The 18,816-nt window shown below is 33.7% G+C and overlaps 4 protein-coding genes across 4 annotated transcripts in view; 2 read left to right on the top strand and 2 right to left on the bottom strand.

Annotated features, from left to right (window-relative positions):
- LOC104787246 (transcription factor TCP8-like) overlaps positions 1–1,145 on the bottom strand; it is a 3,483-nt gene extending 2,338 nt beyond the window's left edge. The window contains exon 1 of the mRNA XM_010512782.2: positions 860–1,145. Within this exon, the coding sequence (XP_010511084.1) occupies positions 860–917 (58 nt within the window). The 5' untranslated portion in view covers positions 918–1,145. The remainder of the gene's footprint in view (positions 1–859) is intronic.
- Positions 6,816–10,111, bottom strand: LOC104787247 (uncharacterized protein At4g06598). The gene is made up of 5 exons (XM_010512785.1): positions 9,890–10,111; positions 8,572–9,304; positions 8,205–8,280; positions 7,971–8,097; positions 6,816–7,463 (listed from the first exon to the last, which is right to left on the bottom strand). Exons 2-5 carry the CDS (start codon positions 9,282–9,284, stop codon positions 7,261–7,263), a joined length of 1,119 nt encoding a protein of 372 aa, XP_010511087.1. The 5' UTR covers positions 9,285–9,304; positions 9,890–10,111; the 3' UTR covers positions 6,816–7,260.
- On the top strand, positions 12,906–14,982 carry LOC104787248. Its single transcript, XM_010512786.1, has one exon. The coding sequence runs from the start codon at positions 13,481–13,483 to the stop codon at positions 14,744–14,746; it is 1,266 nt and encodes a 421-aa protein (XP_010511088.1). The 5' UTR covers positions 12,906–13,480; the 3' UTR covers positions 14,747–14,982.
- On the top strand, positions 14,758–18,009 carry LOC109132876 (jacalin-related lectin 15-like). The gene is given in 6 exon segments (XM_019245325.1): positions 14,758–14,794; positions 16,270–16,508; positions 16,765–16,828; positions 17,289–17,518; positions 17,759–17,959; positions 17,962–18,009. Coding segments are annotated over 6 exon segments (819 nt in total).

Raw genomic sequence — 18,816 nt, forward strand, 5'->3', positions numbered from 1 at the left:
GCAGAGTTCACAAATGGCCACATAGGAGCACGGTGGCCCGCAGTGTTGTTGTTGTTATTGCTACTACTCTCCATCTGATTACCGGGTGGCACCGGAAGCATCCAAAAAGTGTTCCCACCGCTCGACCTACTGGTCGTCGGAGCAACCGCCCACATCGGCGCCGCCGCAGGATCCGGAGTTTCACTTTCTTTTAAAGACTTACTCTCGTTCTGTTTCCTATCATCATCATCTTCCTTAGACAAATCAACCGATCTATACCGTTTCCTGGAGTAATTCTCACCGTCAGGAATCGTTTCCACCGGAGCTTGATTCTGATGGTGGTGGTGGTGCTGTTGAAGATGATGATGAAACCCTAATAGCGGCGTCGCATGAGCCGCCGCAGCAAACGCACCTCCTTGTTCATCAAACTGATGTTGCTGATGTTGGTGGTGATGAGTCAATCCAAGAGCACCATAAAGCGGCACAGATTTAGACGGCGGCGCCGAAAGAGTCGATCCGCTGCTACGAAGCGAAACACTGAGAGTAGAAAAGTTGGCCGGAATAGTACCAGTACCTGTAGCAGCAACAATCGCCGGCTCAGCTTGTTGAAGAAGCCATTCAATAGTTTCACCATCAGATTTATGACCTAACTCTCTCGTCAACTGAAAAACCCTAGCCGCACAAAGCGCCGGCATACGAATCCGCCGTCCTCTTCCGTCGACTTTTGTGTGACGGTCTTTAGTCGAACGCTTCGTTGTAGTCGCCGCCACAGCAGACGTTGTTGTTGTTGTTGTTGTTGTTGAGAGTGTTGAGTCTTCTAAGGGTGTAGATCTGGGGACGATTGTGAGAGATGCGTCAACTAGTTGTCTTGCTCCTCCACCTAATCCGGTGACGGCGGCGGCGGTATCGTTGTTGTTACGGATGTCGGAGAGATCCATTTTTTTTTTTTTGGAAAAAGGGGAAGATGAAATTGGAATTAGGGTTTGGTGGAAGAAGAAGAAGATGATACGAGTATGGATGATTCGATTGTCGCCTTCATATGTATGTACTTGTCTTTCTCAGTTTGACTCTTGTCTTGTTCTTCGTCTGAACAACATCGAAGAGAGAGAGAGAGAGGGAGATGAGAAAAGGGTTTGATGATGTAAAAAGCAGGTGGATGACTTTTCCAGCAAACCCGAATTATTATTATTTAATTTTGTAATTTTTTTTGCCGTCATTAAGAAAAAAAAACATTGATTAGTTTATTGTGATTATAAAGGTGGATTAGCCCATTAATTAATTAGGGGAAGATAGAAATTAAGATAACCTTTCATAATTTTGTTGTTATTGTCTCTTCCCAACCATAATCCACCTACAAGGTGAGTTTTATTATTTTCCCATTTACATAAAAATAAGATGAAAAAGATAATTTAGTTTTTTCTTTTTTTTTTTTGGAAATTGTTTTCTTATTTTTGTAACTATTTCTTCACACAAATGAGATGAAAATCAATAGATGAAAATAATATAATAGTTTTTATTTTGTTCATCTTTTTTTTATTTATTTAAGGATATGAAAATGATAAATTATCAACTTTTCATTTTTAACTCAAATGTTGAATTTAGTTTTCATCTGATTTTTACTTTAAAAGTGACTATCATTCACAACTATGTAATTTATGATCAAATTAATAAATTTAGAAGATCTTTTTGTTGAACAAACATTAATTAATAATTTCACAATGGAATCCAAAGAAAAAAGTTTACTTATACAATTTTAGAAATAACAATATAAAGAATTGAACTAGACAATTTATTTAAAAAATATAAAAACATGAAATATAAATTGCAGAAAAAGAAATTGATATTAGATAAAAGTAAATGAAGTTAATCCTCTATATATTAATAAGGAAGCATTTTGAGAAAAATGCTGAGGTGTCAGACGCTAGACAGCTCCAGATATTTTTTAGCAGTTTACCCTCATTTGGTAATACTATTTCCGATACATGTCATTATATGTTTAACCAAAAATTAATAATAAAAGATGTTGTTAAATTTCTTTTTTTTAAGTGTACTATATTTTGTTAACATGTACATCAAATAGTATACAAATTTTTTTTCCCAAACACTAAAAAAATAAATGAATGTAACAAAAAAATCAGCAAATGAAAATACAAAGTTGAACTTAATAGTACTCATATCTTAACATTTTATGTAAATGCATATTATACTTTTTAAAAATTCAAAAAATTTAATATTTCTTTTATCTAATCATTTGTCCTGTTTCAATAAATTAGGTTTTTAAACCACACAAAAGACATGTTGTCATAAATAGTAACATTTTATCGATATTTTCTCGACTACGTTAAAACTTTTTCATGTTCAAAGATTTTAACGGGTGAGATGTATTTTAAACGAAATAAACGAAAATTTGAATTAAAAATACTTTAATAACATATTACATTTGACACAAACGAATATTAATTCAGTAATTATAATTTTACTCATAATAATCTATTTAAATTGATTTTTTCTGTATATAGTGTGGATTGTTACTTAGTAAGATCTTTATAAGATGTAGGCTTCCATTAGGGTATGTTTATAGGGATATCAGTTTAGGGTGTTTTTAGAGTATAAATATTGTGAAAATAATGTAAGATCAGTAGTTAAGAACTTTTGTTAAAAAGTTAGTTATTGGGAGAACATGTTTAAGATCTTAATATTTAATAATATAATATTCTTATAGAAATTTAAGAATGTTTAATAAATACATAGATTAATGTTTAATAAAAAATTTAAGAATGTTTAATACTATTTAATAATATAATATTTATTAATATTCTTAAACATATTACAATTATAAAAATTTATAAAATAACATTTTAATTGCAAACTTATAAAATTTTTACTAAAATTCAAAATATAATGCCATATTTTTATGAAACAAAAAAATCATTATAAATAATTTTTTTTAAAAAAAACAAACAAACATATTACTTAATTAATTAAACAAGACAAACATTTTATTTAATTAATACATAGATTAATGTCCAAATTTATTCCATATATTCTCAACCAATCCAAGAGAGACACGTCACACAAGATCATGCCCAAGAACAGTTCTAGAATAAGATCAATGAGCTTGATCTTAAGTTCACTATTCAATTATTTTTATTTTTAAAAGAGCTAAGAACACCCCATCTGATCTTCCTATAAACATGGTCTTAGTAACCACAATAAGAAAAACAAATGTGATATTATTCTTTAAAATATTTTAATTTGGGAAATGAAATTGTTATAATAGTATCTCTGAATAGTTAGATGAGTGACATGAGACGTTTAAAAGTGCATGTGACGTTAGATAAGTGATTCATGATGTTATTACATGTGTTCACAAAAGGGAAACGAGAGGTTATACTTCTTTTTTTTTGTAAAATCCTATGTCTATGTCTACTACTATGGTTACCAATGAAAGCTTAAATCCTATGTCTACTGCTCGTATCAGAATTAGAGAGAATTGAGAACTTGCATTTTAACCATGTTAAAGACTTTGGAGCGACACACATGTTTCTTGAATTCTTGGTATTAGTTTAATAGATTTGTCGAATTGGGAAAAGAACAGATAAGCATCTTTTGGACAGTGAAGCGTGCGTAATTTGGCAGGTGGGGACAGCTCATCCCAGTCCACCTCCGTATCTCCTCCCATTTTCACTTTTTCTTAGTTATTATTATTGTATTTGTATATATATATTTTAGTTTTGTAAGATTTATCAAAAGTCTTATCCCACTAGATACTATTATTCTTTTTAACTTTTTTATACATTAGAAATGACACTTCTGAACCAAAAACAAAAAAAAATGTGAAAGAAACTATATACCTTTAAGACTGTAAATGGTCTTGGAAAAAAAAAGATTATGCACTTTCAAATTGGCTTGTTTTACTCGATCAAACGTTATTTTGATGATAAATTTATTAACATATTAGTGTTAATTTGTTAGAAATTGGATCAAAATTTTGACCCTTAAACAAACAAAAAAACATTTTTATTGACAAACAAATTAAGCAAGAAAATAGAACGTTATTTATAATCTCTGTACCGGTTAAATCATAGTTTACGGTTAACCAATCTAATTTTGCAGAAACTCTCTGTATTACACTCTTTTACTCTGTTAAAATTAGGCATGTCAATTAGGGCCAAAGCCTGCAGGCTAGTCCGATTTGGCCCTGAAAAACATCGGGCTCAAACTTAAATATAAATGTCCAGAAAAAATCGGATTTTATGGGCTCAGCCCATTTGGGTTATAGGGTTTTTCGGGCTTAGCCCGACCGGGCTCGGACCAGCCCAAAAAATCTTTTAACAAATATATTTGTACTTTTGTGTTAACATTTTTGTTTGATTGCAATATTTAATTAGTGATTTATTTTAAATAAATTTTTAAACTCTAATCATAGTTTTCATATTTACTTAATAACCTTACTTAACTAGATAAGGGTCCGCCTGATGTACGGGTTTAAATTTTTATAAATTATATTAAAATTTATTGTACGTTATTTATAAATTTTAATTTTTGTTATAATACACTGATTTATATTCATTTACAAATTTTTTATGTATGTTACTATTAACAATATATAAATTTACACCTAAATATATTCATCCACCTAGAAAATATCGGTATGAACACATTAAGCCAACTATTTACTTTCACTTCTGCATAGTTTTTTAATTACTAAAATTGTTAGCTCAAAATATATCGAATGAAAACCTTTTCATTACTAATATTAATCAATGATGTATCATTACAATAGTGTATGACCATCATGGAGAAAACCTCGGCTCCGCCCTTATCTCTTATGGAGAGAACCTTGCGTCCAACCTCCTCCACCATGGAGAGAACCTTGGCTCTGCCTTCCTCACTTGGGGAGATAACCTTGCGTCAAACCCCCTCCACCTTCCTTCTTTGGGGAGATAACCTTGTGTCCAACCTTCTACACCATAGAAAGAACCTCGGCTGCTCTCCTCCTATGTGGAGAGAACATGTTCACGTCTTTTTGCTATCTCAGAATGGCTTGCTCCAACAACCAATGAAAGTGAAAACCTTTTTTCTAATGTCACAAAATTTTTTTGATAGTAACTAATGTTAAATTTTCCAATGTATTTGTGGGAGTGTATTTGACACACCATGATGTAGCCTCTGTCTCTGTAACGCCTCAACCGTCAACTTGCTTAGTGAGCCACTGCCCACTCTCAGTCCATGAGCTCACCTTCCTAAGTGGGCCCTACATTTTTTCCTGGCTTGTGGATCCACCCATATTTAATGACCGGTTTGTTATGTCCGGGAGGCATTAAAAACTTGTTTACCGATCCTACAAATCAACAAATGATATTTTCCTGTGTTTTGTCCTCACTCACACAATTCTGACAATCACTTCTAGGAAGGTCACTGTTGGTGTTGGGTTTCGACGATCGAGAGGCCCGTAGAAGAAGCCCCTGCTGCAGGCCCAGGAAGGGGATCTGATTGGGAGGAACGTTGAGTCAAACTGAGGATAGGATTGCGGGTTCATGAGCGAGATCATCGGAGAAGATCCAAGATAGTTATGGGTTCATTTAGGTGTAAATACTCGAATTTTGTAAAGGCAATACACATGTAATTTCGATCAAGCAACAAAGAATATATCAATACCAATTCAGTTCGCCATTTCTTCTGAGATCATATCGATTTCCACCGAAAGCCTGCCTAGATCTTATCATATCATTCAAATACTTTAAAAATTGTTGTTTCTCATTCCAACAGTCACCCATCATGAAATTCTCTCAGGACCCTTTAAATTGTTGTTTCTCATATATTATTTTTTTTTGGGTTAACATATTAATCTTATATATTAAAGTATGGGAAAATTTTGGTTTAAAAAAATAAGAAAAATTTACCTTCCCATTAAAAAAAAAATACCAATTAAACAAAGTTGAAAGTAGTGTTTTAGAATAACTTAAAATTAAAAATAATTAAATAAATATTATAATTTCGAATTTTATTAAATATATATATATATATATATATAATCTTCTTATAATTATTTAAAAAAATTTTGATTTTTATTATAAATTCTGTAACTTTGATAATTATCTTTTTACATTATTAATATGTTTTAAAACAAAATATTTTATTTTTGTTTTAATCAAATTCCTCCTATTATATATTAGCTTTTACACATGTCAAAATCTGAGATTGATAACTTGACACATGTCAAAATCTTATTAATGGCTAACTTTCATAACCCAATTTTATATAATAAGATACTTTTAAAATCTTTATCTATAATATTTTATATGAATTATATATTGTTTTATTTGGTTAAAGTATTAAAATTTTATTTAGTTTTAAACTTTTTCTTGTAAATTAAGTTGGTTGTAGTAAATATAGATGAGTTATTAAAATTTTGATTGATTTGTTTTATAGTGCACCTTTAAACACTGCTTTTTAGGGTTTATAAGTTAAAATTTTTGATCTCTAACATAAGCCCGGGAAAACCCGAAAAGCCCTGTTAGGATCGGGCTCGGACTTTGAAATATAGGCTCAGAAATATTTCGGCCCGGACCGGACCGGACTCAAATATATGCGGACTTTATGGGTTTCGGGCCGGACCGGGCTAGGCCAGCCCGATTGACACCCCTAGTTAGAAGGTGGATTACAAATTTGACCCAATTTCAAGTATTAACATTTTTTTTCCTTTTTTCTTTTTTTTTTAACGCAAATTGATTAATTTTTTTCCTTTTTTCTTTTTTCTTTTCTTTGGACAAACAAAGTAAGCACTATATGTCTTGACAAAGAGTAATGAAACAACTGTAGAGATGTGCATATATAAGGACCGAGCAGAGTTAAAAAGCAATCAAATATGCTGACACTTGGGAAAGTACAGAAATGTCATCCATCAACTTTACATGAAGCATTCACTCGAAGGGAATGCACCATTTTTTACCAGTAACATAAAATACAAACAAACAGTGGAGATTCATAGTACAACTCCAGAGATGAGTGTTTTATTTTGTCCCATATCACAAAGTCGCTACAACAATCACCAGATAAATGAAGTCCAGGTGTCTGATCTTCGAACTAAACCACCTCAGGCAAGCCATCTGCTGGAAGTAATATAGGTTTCCAGGTGCACTGGTGAGTTAACTTGTCAACCATAAGAAGAAGAAAAAAACAATGACCGGGGAGTTAAAAACGTGGTGAGGCAGTAGATTAGGGCATGATATTGTTTGAATACCAAGTCCTTGATGATCTAATGAACCATTGGGTAGACTAAAAGTGGAATTGACCCATCACAGATACAGAGTCACGCCTACAGTTGGAATCCTTGGTGTTCAGGGAAAGACTGGAGAACTGAGACTCGAGATCTTTGCCAGTAGTACGTCCGCGACTGGCTGATGGTTTCTGAGTTTGTTGTTGTTGCTGATACAGCGCTCGAAGTCTTCCAATCTCCTTTTCCAACACTTCCTGTTCCACTGGATAATAGAGGGAACTCATGAGCTATACAATCTCAAGTATGAATCTGTACTACTACTTTGCTACAAATTGAATTCTCTTTTCCAAGTCATAAATAAAAAGTGTGTTATGGTTGCTTTGAAATACAGCAAAATTTGTTGGTTAGTTTCTTTAACACAAGAATATGAATAATAAATTTAGAAAACAAAATTTAGAAAAGTATTATTCAGTCTAGCTAAAACTGAAAAAATTCATAACATCTGACTAGAGTTTGAATCTAAATAACTTAAATTATGAGTCTAGCATACTTCTTTGATACAAAATAGGATTCTCTTTTCCATGTCAGAACATACAATGAGTGAGATGGTTGCTTGGTATGACTAATAACACGTATTGTAAAATTGGTTGATCAGGTAGGTACTGTTCAATCACTAATACTTACAAACTCATACTCTAGCCTAGAGCTTGAACTTCGAATCTAAAGAACCTAAAAGAATCTTTTTTTTCAGATGGGTGCAAGAACTCACATTGTTTGATAAGCTTCTCCTGAGCTATACTCTCGAGTCGCTGCTTAAGAGCTTTATTTTCCATACTCAGAATAAGATTCCGCTGGTTGAGAAAATCAAGCTCAGCTGCAACTTTGGAGCCTTCTGCCTACAGAAACCAAAGAAAACCATACTTAAGTGCTCCCAAAATTGTTATCTAATACATCTTTCACCAACACTCTTTAAATGCAAATTTATATTTTTTGTTGGCCTTACCTGCAATGTTTGTACATTCCTTTCTAGCTCAGATATATACTGGAGCTTACGGACTCGTGATCGTTGTGCAAATTGCCTACACGAAGCAGCAACTCATCATGTTATAATACTAAAAAAAAAAAAAAAACCAAAATCACTAATCATTCCATAACATGTTATCAGTATTGCTCATCTCTTACTACCTGACATATGATAATATTATTCAAAGATGTAAGTTCTCTCAAGTCAATGAGACCAAATATCATATCACAATGAATCAAAAAGCCGATTGGGTCATTCACTAGGGGGGAAATGGTAATGAACATCGCTCAATCTAAATTGCTATATATACGAAAATCAATCAAGAATGCGCAGAGAGATCACATACTGTTTGGCTCGTTTTGTGTTGTCAGCTTCATAAGTCACAGGCGAAGGATTGGAGTTGTTTTCCTCAGAAGAGTACATTTTCAGGTTCGGGTCATGAGAAAGAGGTTCCGCGTAATTCTTTCTTTCTGATAGTACTGTTGCTTCTTGAGACATATATGATGATCCCATATTCTTCCCGCCACCGCTCTCTCGAGGGAAAGGTAGCCAAGAAGGACGAGCCCCGGAAGCCACCAAAGAATCCCGCTGTCGACTCTTCTGCTTCAGAAAGTTAGCATCAGAGTAGTTAGCAGCATCCTGAGCATTTTTACTCCTATCAAGATCTTGCATCCCCCTGGAAGAAACCGTATTCCTATAACTGAAATCATTTTGGAGTGTCAAACTTATGTTTGTAGCATTAGCCACGTCTAGATACGCGTAAGAGTCACTTGATGAACGTCGATGACCACATTTGCGAGCAGGGCTTTCCGGCTCATTGAGAAGATCATCAAGCCAAAAGGGAAGCTCTTCTACCAAATGGCTCTCAGAAGATGTCCTCTGGTGGTGTGTTTTCTCATCACCAAGCTTCTGACTGTTCCTTGAACCAATCAAACCACTAGGAATGTACTCAGTATATGATGCTGATACACTAGGAAACGGGATTTTTGGAGGGAGCAAAGCATGCTTTCCTGGGTACATCAAGTTTCTAACACTCTGTGATCCTTTGGAGCTTGCCATTACCAACCTACCACTCTTGCCTGCCAATATAACAGCACAACATTATCAACTATTAAAACAACATAAAAGTCAGCCTACTTTGAAATGCAAACAACCAAAGATCAATGGAACAGATAGATCTGATTATTTAAATCAATGCATCAAAACCCACAAAGCAGGTCTTTTAATGCTTGGCCTAAGAAGGCAGAAGGCTCATACATTAAGGGAAACGTTTTTGATAATAACATCAAACACAGATCAATGCAACATCATGTTCAAACACAGAACCAGCTCATACAGACCAGACCAGACCATGACCAGCTCATCCCACACATATAGTTTGCTTTCTCAGTAAGCTAGATTAACATATACACAGACTAATACTATCTAATCTCAACTAATCAAACTTCTTACTCATCGAAGCTCATCACTATTCTTTTCTCATCATCCCTCATTTCCCAGCAACCAAACAGTGAAGCAGTCAAATACTTAATTATAAAAAATCCATAAAAAGTTTTTAAGTAAAATCAAAAAGTTTCTTTTTTTAGAAACTATGACAATCAGATAACAGATTCGTCTTCTTTGTTACAAGTTCCAACTAAAACAAGAAGAAGAAGAAAACTAACCAGTCGAAAGACAGATCCAAATCGGAGAAAAGAGCAGTTGGAAAATGATGACTCCGGCTTTGCCTCAGTCCACCGGAGATCTTCTTCCCTTTTGGAAACTCTTATCGTTGAGTTGAGGAAGAAGAAGAAGAAGAAGAAGAAGAAGAATCTCTATGGACTCCAAAGAAGGGTGATAGAGAGAAATTTTTGGAGAATCTAGTCCTCAAAAGTAAAATAAAAGCTTTCTCTTTTGTCTGAAGACCTTTTGTTTTTTCTTACTTTTAGTATTTAAAAAATAGTCCCAAATACTTTATCATATTTTACAATAGACCCCCAATGTTTTTAAAATTAGACTCTTTTGAATTTTGGAATTAAAAATGAAAAGTCTTTTCTTTTTCCTTTTAGATTAAGGAAAAATTGTCCGGTTAATCATGGAATTGACTTGCTTCATAGAGCAGCTGAATTGTCTTTTCAAACAATGGCATAATTTGTTTTTCAGATGAGAATTAAAGTTTGATATTATTATTAGTCAAGGTAGTGTAAATAAAAATTCAATTTTTGTTTTGATTTCTTTTATTTTACATCTTTTGAATTAACAATGTTCGATTCATAGTTTAATCTCTCTTATTTGAGATAACGTGATTTAGTGAAAATTAAACTCTAATAAAAAACCGTTAACCATTTGAATTAAAAAAAAAACGTCACTATTTTACATTTTTGTTTAATCTATTTCTTATGGATGTTTTTATTTAGCATTGAAAATGCTAATGTTCTCTACGTCTAATTGACTATTTTGAAGTCGAGATTTAAACACAGCAGAAAACATATATACATTTCTATTTTCGTATTTCAATTCAAATATGCATTTCTCTATGACTCTATGCTTATACGGTTCTACTTATTACCCATGAGAATAATCCAAGATTTGTTTTTACCTATGTAATAGAGATGTCATGATTAAAAGAGTTAGAAGTTGTTTTTAGATGTTACTATAATATATACTCCATATACGAAAGAGCATATTGTTAGACTGACAGAGACATTAATCTAGTTACAATTTACACGTCATAAACACTACAACACAACACAAAGGAAAAGAGGATCTTTTGTCGAAGATCATGTTTTTAGCATATGGGCCATTTATTTATTAAATTTTATTTATTAAAATAATGATTGGTGAGTTGGAATTGATCTGTTACCTAACTTAAAGTGCAACAACATGGGCCAACTTGAGTTTTTATTACATTTCTATATTTATAGGTTCACAAAATGACAAAAACAAAAATGTAATCTCAAATTTAAAATTTTCTCCAACATGACTTTCACAAATATACTTTTAAATCCAATTCTCTTGTTCCCAATCCAGTCTGTGGCGGCCCCTTTGTTTCCACAACCTTATGATGTTTTATTATCCATTGTTAATTACTGTGTTAACTGTTAACTAATCATTAATCACTTCATATATTAAAAAAACTGCTACTTGTTTATCTACTTTATTATCATAGACTTGACCTATACTTTTCTATACTATCCTTGCATTGCATGTATATCTATACGTATTTATAAAGTTTGGGGGGTATAATATAAGGTAAGTTGGACAAAAAAATAGACCATCACTACAAAAAGACTATTGCATGTTGATGAAAAGTGATTGATTTGTATGAAAAATTAAAATATTAAATATATCGTTGATTTGTAAAAATTAATATAAAAAGTGTCACAAACTGTAGTGAAGTAATTCGAAACGGCAGATTTTCTTAGATGGGGCTACATGAAAAGTTGAATTTAGCCAAAAAACAACTTCTTTCATCCATGGTTAACATATGAATGAAAAATAGTAACCATGGCTAATAAATCCGCAATGGTAGATGTATGTGACTAAACGTCATGGTGGGAAGTACAAGCCACGATATAACTACATACGTTTATTGGCTACTCCTACCAACAAATATGTAAAATGCAGCAAATCATAGTCCAAGAAAACTAGCCATTCCTTTAAGGTCGCCAAGTGGTGATAGAAATAACACCTAAAAAGTAAAAATAAAGAAACTTTTTTCATTTTGGATGGCTCTACCAGCCTACCACCCAAGAAGACATGCTATTTTATAGGGGGTGTAGTCGTGTAGAAATAAAATTGTTGAAATGTTGTATGTGTGAAATGATCGGTACATCGACGGTATGTGACTATGTGGTTCCAACGAACGAACGTCGACAAAGAGGAGTTTAGCCAGGCCGTGTCAGCATTTTCTAAAACCCTAGACCAAAAAGAATTTTGGGCCCTTTTCACCTTATAATTTTTTTTTCCTTTTTTGGGCCCTTTTTGTTAAAGTTTTTTTTGTAACAAATTTGGCATGAGCGCTTGTAATATATACTCTGCCACCCCTTAAAACGGGCCTGAGTTTAACCTGTGTTGCAAACACAAGTTAGTTTACATCCCAGTCCAAGTAAAGGAAGAGAAGATCATGCTTTGTTTTATTAGTTTTAGATGATAAGTTTTTCATTAGCAATCAATCAAATTTGCTAAGTAAATTCTGATTTGATTTGCACTCACGAGACATGTCTTATTCTAGTTTCAGAATGAGAAAATCCTTTGTAACCATATTTGCTACATTACATAGATGAGAGAGAGATAGTCATCGGTATCGGTTTGAGATTAACTATGCCAAAGTGAACTTAATATTATTGTAGCAACATGATTGCATAAATTATGAATTAAGAACAAACTAAACACGTGTAAGTAAAAGTATATATACATAGGAAGATAATTTAAATTCTTGTAAACTGTGCAACGAGTTTATTGTTTCATCAACCTTAAAACAGAGTCAAAACAATTAAGAACTGGAATGAGTTAGCACTGATGTGGACATACCCTAATATAGGAAGGTGGTGAGGTTACTTGGATAAGAAGTTAAGATCTCCCATGAATTTAAAGGAAAAGATCTTAAAATAGATAGAGGCATGGCGTAAACAAAGGCTTAAACAAAACAGCAAAGCCCTTTATAATTTCAATCTAACTCTCTCTCATCTCTTGCGGGATACAAAAAAAAAAAGAAGAGGAAAAACTTAAGCCTGAAGAAATCAGCCAACAGAAATCAATTTAACAAAAACCTCTTTCTGCTCTCTCTCTCTTTTTCAAATCCCATATGTTGCTTCCTTGAGTTTATCTATGAATTGGAAGCAACATCTGAGGATCCATTGATTACCAGACAAAACTTATATTTTAAACAAAAACATATTATTTTTGTGTGTGTGAGCGTTAATGATGAAATAGCAGATTGAGAGCAAGAAAGAGGTATATTAGTTGATAACCGCGATATGGAGGTACAGAGGATGAGGCAGTTGATGTCCCTTTGGTCTAATTTGAAGAGTAGCCGCGTATCTCTCACCGGTGGGAATCATACTGCCGCTAGGTTCTGCACTCGCTAGGCTCGCCTCTTCTCTCGCTCGCTCCCTTTTCTCTCTTCCTTTTTTTTTACTTCCTTTGGATTCTCTTTTAGCTTTCTATTCTCTTCTCTTCTCTTCTCTCTTTCCTATTCTTTAACTTCCAACTGCGCTTTTTTCGCATTCTCTCTCTTTGTCTCAGCTTTTTTTTTAAGACAATAACAAAAAGATATGGTGTTTGTTACTGTCCAAGACTTTCACTCCATGTGCCAAAAGCATTTTCACTACCTCTTGAAAAAGAGAGACCGTTCGAGCTCATCTTTAAGCTCTACGGATTCTTTCCTCAAGGCTTCTCGTTCTGAAGTCTTGAGTCTCTTTATGAGATCAACGCTTTTGGCTTTGTTGTTTCTGTCATTTACTTGGTTGAGTCTCCTGAAATATGGAGCTACTTCTGCAACCGATCCATCTAAGTCGGTTGAATCTGACCTTCCTGAGCTACTGCCTTTGCTTCTCAACGATTTGGAGAAGGAAGGTCTTTTTAAGATGGGAGACAAAGCACTCTTCCTAAGTGGTGGAGATGATGAGGTCACTGTTTCTTCATACTCTCAAACAGTGATCGAAACTGATATGCTTCTTGTATCTGCAAATGATCAGGAGATGCAGAGCATGGTCCCAAACGAGACCTTTGATTTCGCCTTTGCGCATTCTCGTCACATTGACTCCGCTGAATTTATAGACAGGATTCTCAAAGTTGGCGGCATCCTGACCGTCCAAGTCAACCTTCAAGATCTTCCTCCAAATTTCTTGAAACATCCAAACTACGAAATAGTCTACGTAAAGAGCTCTGAGTACACGGTAATGACGATGAGGAAAACAGGGGAAACAGAGCAAAAGCAGAGCTTAGTCGCCACCGGGAGAAAACTTCTCGGTATCACAGAAGAAGAGGCCAAAGAGAAAGCTTTGAGAAAGCTAGAGGATGTTCTCCTTGAACCACCAAGAGCAGCTTCCAGGAAATCAAGAACATATTTCAAACGGACAAGGTACCTCCCCGACCTTATGGGAGACAATATGGACCTCGAGAGCTACTCGAGGCGAGTATTCATCGATGTGGGCAACGGAAAAGGAAGCAGTGGAACGGAATGGTTTATTCAAAACTACCCAACAAGGAACCAAAAGTTTGAGATGTACAAGATTGAGACGGTGAACGATGAGATGAGCCTAGAATCTGAGAAAATGGGCATGACGGAGTGGCTGAAAGATAATGTGAAGGAGGATGAATACGTGGTGATGAAGGCGGAAGCGGAAGTGGTGGAAGAGATGATGAGGAGCAAGTCGATCAAAATGGTGGATGAGCTTTTCTTGGAGTGCAAGCCAAATGCTTTAGGGCTACGAGGAAGGAAGATGCAGAGTAAGAGTGGTAGAGCTTATTGGGAGTGTTTGGCTCTCTATGGCAAACTCAGAGATGAAGGAGTTGCTGTGCATCAATGGTGGGGTTGAAGTTAAAGAACATGGAGACAGAACTGAGAGAGTATATTCACCGAACCAGTCTCTTTTAATTTTATTGTATGTGTCTTTTTTGTTTTTGTTTTTTTGTTTTTTGTTTTTTGTTTTTTTGTTGTGGTTGTTCTTATGTCTGATTTATATATTTATTTATTTTGTCTCTCATCTTGTTATCATCAATGTGTTGTTGTGTTTAAAGTATTTTGTTGTGTATTTTGGGACAATGAGCTTAATTACAGATCTTTTTAGTAAAATCCTCGTTGAATTTTTTCTTATTGATATTTCTACTAAAAGAAGATATCAGTATAAACTTTTTTAAAGGGATATTTTTAAAAAGTGGTATTGGAAAAGAGGTATTTTTGAAATTCTATATATAAAAAAATAAGTTTTCTAAATGTCAATAATAAACTTTTATTTATTCAAATCACACAATATCAAATTATATAACTTATTTAAATATAATTATAAATACATATTTCTCAAATCATTCATTTTTATTGTTCAGCTTTCATAATAGTTTTATTTGGTAATTTTGACCACTCGAGGTAAAACAAATATACTGTAAATGTTAAAAATGAATATTTACTATGATATTCAAAAATTCAGTTTAAATTGTTCATATAAACTAATACATAAACTAAAGAGTTCAATAATTAAAATTTAAATTATTTTGTTAGTAACAAATTAAATATATTCCCTATAAAATCATACGAAGTGCAATAAAAGCTTTAAAAAATTTCAAAGATTTAATTTTATCTTTAATTTCTTTTCTATTACACAATTTAAATTAGATTACTAGGTTTAATTCTAATGATTTCCTTTTTGTAGTACAAAAGGATTGGCAATGGAATATCAAATTGTCTTTTATATAGAAAAATCACTATATTACAAAATTTGAATAAATAAACATTAGAATAATATTTATAATGAGTTTAAATGAAAATGGAGAAAAAAGTCAATTCATAGTTTATGTAATTTCATTTACAATTTTGTATTAAAGTATAGATTAATGTACATGTATAATATTTTCTTTTTAATATAAAATATATTATATTTTTAGAAATTAAATGCCAAATGGACCAATAAAAAGATAATAAAATGTTATTTTAATATATATGATTAGTACATGCTTCTTATTTAGTAGTTCTTCTGGAACTCAGAGTTGAACAGATCTGAGACTTCACCAAAGTCTTTTTTTTTTTTTAGTGTATTCACAAATCACAAATAGAACGGTTTAATATCCTTTCTGAAGATCCTTCGGGTACAAAAACAACCAATCTTTACTGATATGATTATTGATATATCATCAGTTTTGGTTTTTTTTTTTTTTTTTTTTTTCTCATAATTTAAACAAACAGATCTGACTGATATAATTAACACTCTATAGTCGAAAAAGCCTGAAATACATTTTTGGAGTCTAAAACAAAAAACCTTAGAGAGAGTCGCCGCGAGAGAGAGAGTCGCCGCCAGTTTCGCTCCGCCTCTGCGGTTGCCCTTTTAGTTTTTCTTCCTCTTTGTAGTTCCTTTTCCGTCTCCCGCTCCTTGCTATATTGTCGCCGTCGGTTGGGTGCTTCTCGAAGGCGGTGGTTCCGGTGATTCCTCGGCGCATGAAGCGAAGATCCGTCGGGTGGAGGTTGCTGGTGAAGGCTCTGGTGCAGACGTTGGAGGACAACGTCGAATGTTGGCCAGATCTAGTGGATCTAGGGTGGCGACTTCGTTTGCTGTTTTGTCACCGGCGGTTTGTGGGCTTCGGAGAGCAGTGAGGGCTGAAGCTTTTCTTTGACGAGCTTCAATGGTCGGGTTTGGGTTAATCTGTGCTCTATTCCAGCCACAGCGGTGTCCTGCAGCAAGGGGTGGTGTCGTTTTTGGTTTTCAGTCCGACCAAGGTGTGGTGTATATCTCGTAACTTGACGAAAGTGACGTTGCCACTTTGAACTTGCACTGTGAGGTGATGATATGCTAATCTGTGCTCCAATTTCTAATCTTAGATGATTAGCATTCTGGTTATTGTATAGTTAGTTCGGAGAACCATCTATTTCGCCGGTTATTATAGCTTCATGACTCTTGGTCGGGTCAGTCGTATGTATTGTCCGTTTTAGATTTAGGACCAGAACAATGAAAGCCGGAGAGACCAAGCTTTTCTGATAATGCGCCTCTGAGTGTTGAAGTTATTGAGACAAGTTCTACACGTCGATCATGAGGATTTCATAGCTGGGATTTGATCTGCTTTCAGTATTGGTTTAGGCCTTCTCTGTGTTAGTATTTGTTTTCGTGTCATTGGGTCAATTTAGGTGGTTTAAGAGATGATTTCACTCCGAGTCGTGGTGTGTTATCTATCTCGCTGTGGTTAAAAAATGCAATGATTCTCGATTAGGTAGCGTTGGATCCGCCTAGTGTTCCAAGGTTGTACTTGATCAACCATTGCATTTGTTTTGGTCCAAGTCTATAGGGGTGAATGTAAAGTACCTTTGATTTGGTTGTATCATTTGGTTAATGAAAAGTTAATGTCGAGCAAAAAAAAAAAATTAACACTCTATAGTCTATACACCATCAGGTTCAAATCCGTTACCAGTGGCCCAAAAGTTAGACGCAAAAGGTGGAATTGCAAGCAAGATATGGGATGATGGAGTCCGTGAAGGTGTATCACAGATCTATATTCAAGAAGGTTCTACAGGTGGTACAGCGTCCATCAAGTTCGACTATGTCAAGAATGGTCAACCTAAAGCTGGATCAACCCATGGTGACAAATATCAAAATTTCACCGAGTGTGTACGTCGTCTAACTCTATCTTTTTGGCCTTTTCTTTCGTCGACTTTATCAAAATCCTAATTGTGTTCTTCACTTCTTCGTCTTAAAGAGGTCTTTGTAATACCTGTTGAATGTGTACGGTTTGGAATACCAATCAATGTATATAGTTTTTTGTTAAATTCGGTTTAGACTTGGTTAGTCTTTTTTATGTGTAAATGTTTTATTTGATTACAGTTATTATAAAACTGAATTGTTTTGCAGTTTGATCTAAACCATACGTGCGATGAGCATATCTTATCTGTGAAGTGTTACTACGATGAAGGTGAGATACTAGGACTTGTGATCAAAACCAACATTAGGACTTCTGCATACATGGGATATAACGTTGGTACTACGTTTGAACTTGAAGTCAAAGGTAAGAAGATCATTAGGTTTCATGGATCTTTTGACAAAAACCTTACCTCTCTAACTCTCTTGGAGCTTACTTCGCACCGATTTCTCCTGCGAAGTAATTTGCTTGATCATGACTAATGAGCTTGATGATGTTGCTTCAATAAGTGCGTGAATTTCTACAACTTTACTAACATATCATCGTCTATATGTGTCTTTGGGTTGTCATATTCAGTGTTAAGTTTAATTGTCCACTTGGAATAAATAAATGTTTCTTTGCAAACAAATTTTGACTTATTATATGAGAATATATATATATATATATAACTAACTATATCTTCTGGCTCCATGGTTAATTTCATGTTACTTGCACCATTACATCAGTCCACTGAAATATATTTCGAATTTTCAGTATGAGATGCTAGTCTAACCATCATCTGATGACAGGACATAATGCAAAATTTGATACATAATTGCCATTGTTACTTTCTAAGCCATGAGATTGTAAAACTCCCAAAAAGTTTAGTTTCTTGCAGCATCCTAAGAAAAGCCATGTTCAACATATTATCTCCAAAGTCATGTTATATATTTAAGGACCCGCCCGATGTGCGGATTTAAAGTTTTGTAAATAAAATTTAATTTAATAAAAATATATTAAAATTTATTGGACATTATTTATAATTTTTTTTGCTATAATACACTGATTTATATCCATATACAAATATTTTATGTAAGTTACCATAAAAAGTGTATTTTTTATAACTAGGTATACTGTATGTTACAAATATATTATTTATCAAATGTCTATATGAACAAATTAAGCCAACTATTATATGTCTCTTTACTTTCACTTTTGCATAGTTTTTTTAATCACTAAAATTGTTGGCTCAAAAACCATTTTAAATAAAAAATAAATTACATCACAATAG

The sequence above is a fragment of the Camelina sativa genome, chromosome 5, assembly GCF_000633955.1.
Source record: "Camelina sativa cultivar DH55 chromosome 5, Cs, whole genome shotgun sequence".
Classification (NCBI taxonomy): domain Eukaryota; kingdom Viridiplantae; phylum Streptophyta; class Magnoliopsida; order Brassicales; family Brassicaceae; genus Camelina; species Camelina sativa.